The sequence below is a fragment of the Aethalodelphis obliquidens genome, unplaced genomic scaffold (assembly GCF_003676395.1).
Source record: "Aethalodelphis obliquidens isolate GAN/ISIS:26980383/991018 unplaced genomic scaffold, ASM367639v1 scaffold3, whole genome shotgun sequence".
NCBI classification, from domain to species: domain Eukaryota; kingdom Metazoa; phylum Chordata; class Mammalia; order Artiodactyla; family Delphinidae; genus Aethalodelphis; species Aethalodelphis obliquidens.
This window is the reverse complement of record NW_020837947.1, coordinates 66,746,189-66,756,790: the sequence shown is the minus strand read 5'-3', so window position 1 is coordinate 66,756,790 and position 10,602 is coordinate 66,746,189. Positions and strand designations below refer to the sequence as shown.

The 10,602-nt window shown below is 36.3% G+C and overlaps 1 protein-coding gene across 1 annotated transcript in view; it reads right to left on the bottom strand.

Moving 5' to 3' along the window:
• Nucleotides 1-4,077: 4,077 nt before the first annotated feature.
• The window catches only part of SRSF12 (serine and arginine rich splicing factor 12), a 17,270-nt gene continuing 10,745 nt past the window's right edge, over nt 4,078-10,602 (bottom strand). Inside the window, exon 5 of the mRNA XM_027090658.1 lies at nt 4,078-4,931. Within this exon, the coding sequence (XP_026946459.1) occupies nt 4,562-4,931 (370 nt within the window). The 3' untranslated portion in view covers nt 4,078-4,561. The remainder of the gene's footprint in view (nt 4,932-10,602) is intronic.

Genomic DNA, 10,602 nt, shown 5'->3' with positions numbered 1-10,602 from the left:
GTCAGACCAGTTATACAGCTTATGTCGATTTTGAAAAAAGGTCTTCAACAGAGTACTTTTTCTCAAGGTGTAAAGTAGTATTCCCACGAAGCAGACACCACCTCACAAATGTCATAGGAATGGCTCTTAACTTCCCCCACAAAGAAATCCACTGAATTTTTCTTAGTATTGAGAAAAAAAAAAAAAAAAAGGCTATCACTTGAGCCTGGAAGACTATTTTATATTGAGATTTTTGTTGAAATTAGTCAATTTAACAGCATTTTAAGTCTATACTATAAGGAGTAAGCCAAGAAAACTAGAATGTGGTTTTCCTCAATTTCTATGGACACATTTCTAAAAAGCATATAGTTCTTAGGCATTTCGTTCACAGAATTATACTCCTAAATTAGAAAAGTGGTAATTTTGCTTCTTGTTTCAATTACACTTTTTCTGAGAAACTGCTCATCCTACACAAGCTGCAATACATAAGATCAAACAGTAATAAACATGCAATCAATCCATTTCTAGCACAAAGCACTGATTACTGGCTAGATAGTCTCATCTGGAGAGACTGACCCTTTAAATTTTCTGTCTGCATTCTGAAAGAACCTGAAACCTGACATACCCTAAGATATTCCTGATTTTAACTTGTAACGTTACTAGTTCATAAACTTACAGGTAGGTTGAATATGGTGTTTTGAAACGTGAACCAAACATATGCTTTAAATCACATAATACATTTAAAAAACAGCAACCATTAACCCACTGAGCATCCATCTATCTCCACAAGTTGATACTATTTCTTTTCATAAATTCAAAATTGTGGTACATTCCTAGAACATAAGATTCAAGAAAGACTAATCATATAACCCTTTCCCCAAAATAAAATAAAAACATTATACCTTTTTTTTTTGGAAAATATTACTGATGTGGTATAGTATGCTATGTATATTTTTAAATTCAGTCTTTCCTCACATGATTCCTTTAAATAAAAAATGGTATTTGTCATTATTGTGAAGTACTGTTTTAACTTGAATGAAGTTCAATCAACCTGGCATATCTAACACTTCTATAAGGGAATATTATATTTCTAAATAGGTTTTTGACTGTAGTATCTCTACACTTAATTTACTTCTTTTCAAAAGATGTACCCAATTTAATTCTATAATCACAGTCAATCCATCAATTACAGTCCATTCACCTTCTCTGTGGGCTGTCCCAGCTCTATTGTGTTCCTGGGATGGGATCAGTGCATTAGGGGCATTCTCTAAGCAGTGGGGGCCAGGCCCTAGCCCAGTCAGGAATGAAGTGCTTACTCCCCCAAGGCTGTCTGTGTGAGGCAATGGGGCCTTGTCTGGGATGCACAAAGCTGTGGTTAATTTGCTTAATTTTAAGAGCATCTTTTTAAAGGTACATGATATAAAATTTCCAGAGGGCCTAAACTGACATGGTTCGATCAATGCCAGAGCTAATGTTATGATCCTAAATACCCTAGTTTCATCAAGGGAGTAATTTAGATGCTAAGTTCATAATCTTCATTTAATACTTAAATTTTTCTAATCAAATATATGAGTTTTGAGAGTAATATCCGTATGTCTCACTGAACCACTGGTCCTTAAAATACCAAGAGTCACGGACTTGTTTGAATATCTAGAGGACCTAGATCTGAAGCTTCGGTTTCATGATACCAGATTAAGATCTCCTGCGTAAGTAGCATGTATTTATTTATACAGATACCCCAAATATTCTACCATCCTGTCTGGAAAACAAATTTAATTTTTAACTCTAAATAAGAAATTACAATTTTAATGTAGTATAGAAGAATTATAAAAGTATTTCTAAACGCTTCTTCCTTTAAACTTCGACTAATTTTGCTTCATGCAATGGAATTGGAATAAAAGCAGAAATTCTTATTTATTTGTAATACAACAGCATGTCTTAGAATAGTCGTTATCTCAGATAACATATAAAGTCCTGAAATTAGTTAATATTTTACATTTAAAAATAAACAGCCCAGAGGCACAAGATTAAACCGCAGACTACAGATAAAAAATTTGGCATATTCCCCCATTACGTTTGCAGCTACAAAATACCAGCTGCTACACAGAAATGTGAATTATTCATGGGGAGAAAGAAACCAAGCAGTCATGGTGGCCACCTTTATCTTCTTTGACATTAACTTATCCTCTATGAATCTTGAACAAATGGAGGTAGGCAGTGCCCCTACACCAAACATAGGAAGTACCTGAGTAAATATATTATCTTTACAGGAAATGATCACAGATGTGTGATACATTTGCTTTATTTAACAATCTTACTCTAAGTATCCTCTCTTAAAAGGTCCAAGAAACAATTCTACAGCAGAAGTGAACCCTAGAATAGATGTACCCAGAGGACAATTTTCCAGGGTATCAGCACAACTGCCAATCAATTTCCACTCAGTCACAGAACCCATTTTCACTGAACCCTATAATCATTTCCTTTCCAAATTCTATTCTCTCCTTTTCCTCTCAATATTATCTTAGTTTAGCATATATCTGCCAAAGACTTTTTTCTTCCAAAAAGACAAGCATGGTGATCAGGGAGGGCTGTATGGAGCCCAGCCACCACCCAGCTCCAAAGTGTAATGGTTGTGTGACCTTGTGCATGTCATTTAACCTCTCTGCGTCTCACTTACCTTATCTGCAGTGGTACTGACCTCATAAAGCTGTTGTGATGAGCGAGTAATGTAAAACTTACAGAGCAGTGCCAAGCACATAGTAAATGATCAGAAAGTTTAAACTATTATCATTCCAGTTTTTCCATCAAACCAAACAGTACCCTCCCTAAGCAGCCCAGGGATTACAGTGGAAAACCAAATCAGAGATAAATCGAAGGATTAAGCATGTTCAGAAACACTGCCTTATTAACTTTTTACTAAGATATAATGATTAAATGTAAAGACACTATAATCAACTCCTAATTAGTATTTGGAATAACTACATATATGTGTATGTAAACCCAAACATTTACTTAGAAGATACAAAAAAATCAGTATTTGTCTTGCTCTTTCTTCAGACTGTTCTCTCAATTTTCAATACTGCCACATAATTTTATAACTGAAGTTTTATTACATTTGAACACTTCAAAGAGCTATAATTTTGAAATAAATTTTGCTATGATTAGAGAAAATCTACTCAGAAAGTACAATATACATGAATTTACGGTACCTGTCCAAATATTACCAGCATATAAATTATTTTGTAAAGTTATTTCTTACACACAGGATGTAAAATGCAAAAAAAAGATGGAATTTGTATTCAGAACAAATAGAAGCAATATTGGCTCCTATATGCTAAAAATATAAGACATATTTTTTTTCTAAAGCACTCTAGATACAAATATTAACTGTATGGGCTGAGAACTTTTAATTTCAATGTAATTCAACAAGGTACACAAGTAGAGCTCTATAAATATATCCCCTATAATAACCATATGCAAAACCATTTTATCACAAATACTACCAAAACCCTCTGAAAAACATAATCTACAAACACATTTTTAAAGAAATTCTTAGTTTTAACAACTACAAAAGCAATGAATATCAATAAAGCTGTTTGGCTTAAAAAAATGAAGGGCAGTGTAATGTAAATCCCAATACTGCAAAGTTGTTTTTTGAGGAGGCAGTCTTGAGTTTCTTAATACAAGGTACTAAACATTTCCAAAAATAAATAAGAGTTATTCTATACAGTTTAAAGTCATCAGCTAGAGCTCTAAAAAGAAAAATTAAGCAGTAGATGAAAAGTAGGTATGCAGAATTAACAGTATAAAGTATGATTTTTATACAAAATGTACCACTCTTCAAATGTGTAAGGCTTGATATGAATTTTTGGACTATGAGTGTTGCACATCATTTTTCGTCTCAAACCATTCAAAATTCAGAATTTTTATAACGTTTTGATATTTCTGAAGTGAATAAATATGGTATAGAATGCAATTTAATGTCAACTTATCTATACTGTTCCACCCAGTAAAAATAAAACCTTTTTTGAGCTCAGGAAAGAATGTATCTTTTGAACACTTGATCTCTCTATAAACTCTACTTTTAGAAATGTCAGAATTTTGTAATATGAACTAATATCCATCAGGAATTGGCCCAAGTTTAAAGAGAAAACAAAAAGGAGACGTAAGATGTCAAATAGTCTTAAGTTTGCCCTATGCGATTATACAGTCATAATTACTTTTTACATGAAAGAAAAGTGCTTTAAAGTAAAAAATACTTTCGTAAAAGTTATTAGTATTATTCTTAACATCCAAGTCTAATTTTCCAAATTAGTTCCATTTCCTTTGAAAAGTACCCTTCTGCCACAATGTAAACAAAAAATGGTCCATAAAATGGGACATTACTCACATAATAATTTGTGGTATGGGCCCTTAAATCGAGACCAAATCTTAACCCAAGATAGAGAGATTTTATCTCTTGCACATGCCCAAAATAACTAATATCAACTCACTTTTTCTGTAAGCCTTGAAGAATTTTTATTTAACATAACGAGAGGTTTAATAACATATTAAATACTACGTAGCACTCTTCTGTCGCTGTTCACCAACTGTTTTTATGACGGTAACTCCGAGATCTGGAATGCGATCGAAAATGAGAGTGTTTTGCTGTTTGTGCTTTAGTTTCAGAATTGGTATACCCTTTGGGAGATTTACATGGGGATCTTGCTATGGAGTCAGAATGTCTTCCATGTGATCTTGATTTTGTTCCTGAGCTAGTCTGCTTTTGAGGTGAGCTTGATTGTGATTTTCCTATCGACTTGGACCTTTTTTGCAAGGACTTGGACCGTGACCGTCCTCTAGAACCAGAATTCCTTCTTGGGGTTCTTGACTGCCTTGCTGAGGTAGATCGCCTTGGTAGTGATTTGGAGCGAGATTTAGACTGGCTGTAAGAAAATCGCCTGTGTCGGGACCTGCAAACATCCATAATATCAGAGTATATATTTCACACAAAAATACATAATAGGTTAGGAAACAACACTTTCAGGAACTTATATACTTTACATAACATTAGTTATGTTTTTATTGGATAAGCTAAAAGAAACTCTAATTTTATCATGCATGCTTCTGGTTCAAACATAAGTACAAGTTTGTAATATCTGACCAAAAGATTTTGACTTTGCTAGATATCAATGTATCTTATGAGCCAGTTCTGAAAAATATATTTATTTTGCATATTTAGTCTGGGTTACATAATCCTAAGAGGTTAGAAAATCTGAAGGGAAAAAAAAGAAAGAAAGAAAATATTTAAAGCTTATCAAATGTTTATAAAGACATAAACCTAGATGGAGGACTTCTGAATCTTGCCATGACAGAGCAGCTTGTTCTAGACTAATCTTCCCATAGAAAAGAGCTATATAAAAAAGATAGACAACATTTATAAAACAACTGTTAAAAGGCACTGGAGAATTACCAACACAAGCAGAACTCGAGGGGTTATAAGCCATGGCTCTTTTCCTAAGACCATTTTCCAAATGCCAGCATGGCAGACTTGAGCCCAACTAGAAAACAGCTATTGGACTAAGCTGCAGAGACAGAAGTTAGAATTCAGGGCCACGAAAATGGCTAGGACTGGAGACACGAAAATCCCAGAGGTGAGGACACCGCAGGCAACCCCCATCCCCTAAGATCTGCCTACAAGTTCTCCTCAGGTCGCTGGCCATCTTCCAAGTTGCACATGCACAGGATGAGACTCTAAGAGGTCAGCAGAAAACAGCAGCTGGAAGATTTAAGAACTTAGCTGAGCAAGAGGGAGGGGATATGGGGATATATGTATAGCTGATTCACTTTGTTATAAAGCAGAAACACACCATTGTAAAGCAATTATACTCCAATAAAGATGTTAAAAAAAAAAAAAGAACTTAGCTGAAATTTTCTCAGATACAGAGTTGCTGTTGAGAGGGCTGGAATTCAAGCCCCCCAAAAGGTCAAGGAGCCTTGAGTGACAACGCAGGCTTTCAATTAAGAAGTCAGAAGGGCCTCATCCTCCAGGTTAAGGGTCATGCCCTAGGAGTAAGTGTAAAGCTGAAATGGATCAGCCTTAACAGTGCCTCAAACCAAGCCTTGACAGGATCAAGGTGATCTGCCAATGCTCTGCCTGCTAGAAGAAAACAGCTTTCTTTGGAGAATCATATCATCCAAAACCTCTATAATCTTTCAACAGTAATGTCCAACATCCAATAAAAAATTATGAGGTAGGGCTTCCCTGGTGGCACAGTGGTTGAGAGTCTGCCTGCCGATGCAGGGGACACTGGTTTGTGCCCCGGTCCGGGAGGATCCCACATGCCGCGGAGCGGCTGGGCCCGTGAGCCATGGCCGCTGAGCCTGCACGAACGGAGCGTGTACAACGGGAGAGGCCACAACAGTGAAAGAGGCCCGCGTACCACAAAAAAAATAAATAAATAAATTATGAGGTATGTGAAAAACAGAAAAAAATGACTAAAAGCTAAGGAAAATAAAACGAAAGAGACCCAAAATAATTTGGATATTGGCATTATTCAGAAAATAATTTTTTAAATTACTATGATTAATATGTTCAAGAAAATAAGGGAATTCTCTGGCATTCCAGTGGTTAGTACCCTGAGCTTCCACTTCAGGGGGCCCAGGTTTGATCCCTGGTCAAGGAACTAAGATCCCACAAGCCACGTGGCACAGCCCAAAAAATACAAAAAAAAAGAAAAGAAGAGGAAAAGACAAAGAAATAAAAAAGATGGGGAATTTAAACAATACTGGAATCTATAAAAAGAATCAAATGGACATTTTAGAACCAACAACATGATATTCGAACTTAAAAAAGTCATTAGATGGATTTAATAGCAGTCTAGATACAGCAGAAGTAAGAAATAGCAAACTGGTTATTAGAAAAATATTATAGTGAAACACAATGAGAAAAGAAGTTTTAAGAAATCCAGAACAGAGCATAATAGTTATTTGGTACATACTCACGTGGCCTAAGGGAAAAATTGAATAAGGTACAAGCAATGTTTGAAGAGATGATGGCCTAGAATTTTCCAAAACTAATGAAAGGCATAATAACTCACAATTTCAAGGAACTCAGTAAACCTCAGGTAGAATAAATACAAAGAAACCTATGCTGGGCATGTCACAGTGAAATTGCTGAAAACCAAAGTCAGAGAAAAATCTGAAAATCTGCTAGAGAACAGTAGACACATTACCTTCAAAGGAGCAACATTAAGACTGACTGTGGATATCAGAACAATGGAATGACATTATTAAAGAAAGAAAAAAACTTCCCGCCAACTTATAACGCTATCTTCAGCAAAAATATCTTTCAAAAATGAATATAAAGATGTTTTCAGACAAACTGAGTGAATTCACTGCCATTAGACTTGTACTCTAAGAAACGGTAAAAATGCTTCAAGATGAAGGAAAATAATCCCAGGTAGAAGCATGGAACTACAGGAAGGAACAAAGAACACTGGAAAGTATAAACATATTGATGTAGAATATATTTTAGAATAAAAGCACAGTCTTTTATTTTATTTTAATTTTTTTAAAAGCACAGTTTTTTAGAAATTGTTTCATTCCTATTGTAGATAGTTGCAGAAAACAAAATGGGAAAATTGTCCTTGGGGAAAAAAAATTCTAACGTAAGAAAGAAAAAGGATGCATATAAACACTACTACATATAAAATAGATAACCAACAAGGACCTACTGTATAGCACAGGGAACTACACTCAATATTTTGTAATAACCTGTAAGGGAAAATAATCTGAAAAAGAATATATATATATATAAATGAATCACCGTGCTGTATATCTGAAACTAACAGAACACTGTAAATCAACTACACTTCAATAAAACTTAAAAAAAAAAGGATGCTATATTTGGACTAGGGGCCATTTTAACATTCTTCAGGAATATTTAGGAGTATATACACATTCACTGACACAAATTTAACAAAGATTTATGGAATATCTGAGTAAGGGACTACTGATAAATGCTAGGGATATTAAGCATTAATACAAAAGTCCTTGCTCCACAAAGAGTTCACAGTCTAATGATAGCAGCCAACTAGTTTTTTCCCACATCCACTAAAGGCAAAAGCAGTGACCTCTTTTTATCTAAGGTAATACAACACATACATTGAATATATTTATAGTACATGTTAGACTTATCTATATGCTGACCCATACACATACACACACATACAATCTGATCCGTATGAAACTTAAAAGCTGGGTAAGATTTGCATTCTCTATAATACAACTTTACAAATAAAAAACACTGAGGTCAGAGAGGTTAAGCAACGGTCTTATAACTAGAACAGAGCAGAACAGCATTGTCTTACAAGAAAATGTGGTTTTTTCTTTTTTTTTTGGACGCTCTGCATGCAGGATCTTAGTTCCCCGACCAAGGATCAAACCCAAGGCCCCCTGCAGGGGAAGTAAGGAGTCTTAACCACTGTACCACCAGGGAGTCCCCGTTCTTTCTATTCCTGATACGCCATGATGACTGGGATAACTGACAGACTTCTTTTTGTTTTTTCTCCAGCCAAGTAGTATACTGCCACTAGAAGGCAGAAAATGCTGTGAATGTTCTGGTTAATCAAGGCTCTAACACATTTGGAAACTGCTTATATTCTTAATGAATCAGATGGGCAATTTTTTCCTTTTCTTTTAAAACTAAGTCTTTTTCACCAAGGCCAGTAGATATTATTCAATAAATTAGGGCAGTGCTGCTTTAGATACAATATTACATCTACTTTGATTTTTGGTTTATTAACCATTCATTAATTTATAGTAATGTGAACTGTTGAACATCACTTTCTTACTATTCATGTCCTTCATGAAGCCAGAAGCAGTACCATTGGTACTGGTGTGACTTTCCTATACACATGGCATGTAAAATTTCTTAATTTGTTCCCACATTTTACGTTCTATAAATGTAACTTGTATTTGAGTGTATCAGTGTCAAAATCTCAAATCATCAGTAGGAAAATGGCTATCCCTTAGCCATGGAACAAAATGGATTATTCTCCACACACACAAGGGAGGTTTATATTCTTATACTATCAAAGTATGATAAAAAGAATCAAATTCCAGAACACAGTATGACTGTTCCTAAATATTTCTTTACCAATCTTGGTGATGGCTCAATCCTGACCTGAGTTCTTCTGGCTTATAAAAGGAGCTTGGGCTTCCCTGGTGGTGCAGTGGTTGGGAGTCCGCCTGCCGATGCAGGGGACGCAGGTTCATGCCCCGGTCCAGGGGGATCCTACGTGCCGCGGAGTGGCTGTGCCCGTGGGCTGTGGCCGCTGGGCCTGCGCATCCGGAGCCTGTTGCTCCGCGGCGGGAGAGGCCGCAGCGGTGAGAGGCCCGCGTACCACAAAAAAAAAAAAAGGAGCTTAAGGCTTCCTTCTACTTGCATGCCTCCCTCAGAATGAGCCAAAATCAAAGCATTTGATTCATACCCAAGGAGAGGGACCGAGCTGACATGTAAGTTTCTAGGGCTCTGAAGAGGCCACATCTTCTAGTAATCAAGATTCTTGGATATTTCTCCGTTCCTATCTTTTCTTTCCACTTGGCTGGAGGGACTGGAGCCAGGCCACTTCACAGTCTTGTTTTTAGAACTAGGGACTTGGGGCAAGGACTCTCTGTCTAGCTCTGGTACATATATCCTATGTTGGGCTTTTCCTTGTGTAGGCTCTTGGAGTTGAGGAATGGAAGGACTGGAGTGAAAGTGAGCAGTTCTGCAGATCATTTTTGATTTGAGGCTATGTCGTCAGGGGACAGCATAGGGGTACAACATATGGCCCAGGAAAGCCAACTCTTTTTCTTTCTTTCTTTTTTTTTGGCTGCACAGCTCAGCATGTGGGATCTTAGTTCCCCAACCAGGGATCAAATCCTCGCCCCCTGCAGTGGAAGCACAGAGTCTTAACCACTGGACCACCAGGGAAGTCCCCAGGAGAGCCAACTCTTATTACTCATAGAAAGAGGATACTAGTGTAAACGCTGATCATTCTTCAAGGACAGAATTCACCTTAAAATTCTACATGCCTATGAAAAAAATCACAGCATTAAAACTCAAGATAAATAGTGCCTAAGTGTTTAGGAATTCAGGCATGCTAGTACAATTTCAGTTATTACTTAAATAGCTTCACCAAGTAATTAATTTCCATTGTGATTTACTATTATTCTAACAGAAACAAACTCCTAGCAGGCAAAATAGATAACTTGCAAATATCTTTTTCTGAAAAATCTACCACTTTTATGTCTTCTTCCTACAATACTACCATACTTGGAATATATTCTTGAAAATAATTTGCCTTTTATAAATATATTGATTTACATTAACTTTAGTCAACTTCCTTTCACAGTGATTACACTGTATTTCTTATGAGTTTTTAATCATAAGACTTCAAGATTCTTAATCTGGGGGTTCATTTAGGAAAATTTTATTTTTTTTAAATCCTCATTTTAATTTGTCAAGTATACTTTTTTTTTTTTTTTTTTTTTTTTTTGGTTTCGGGGCCTTTTCTTTTTTTTTTCTTTCCCCCCCCGGGGCCACGGCCACCGGACCCCCCGCCCCGCCCCCCCGGCCCGCGGGGCCCCCCCGCCCCC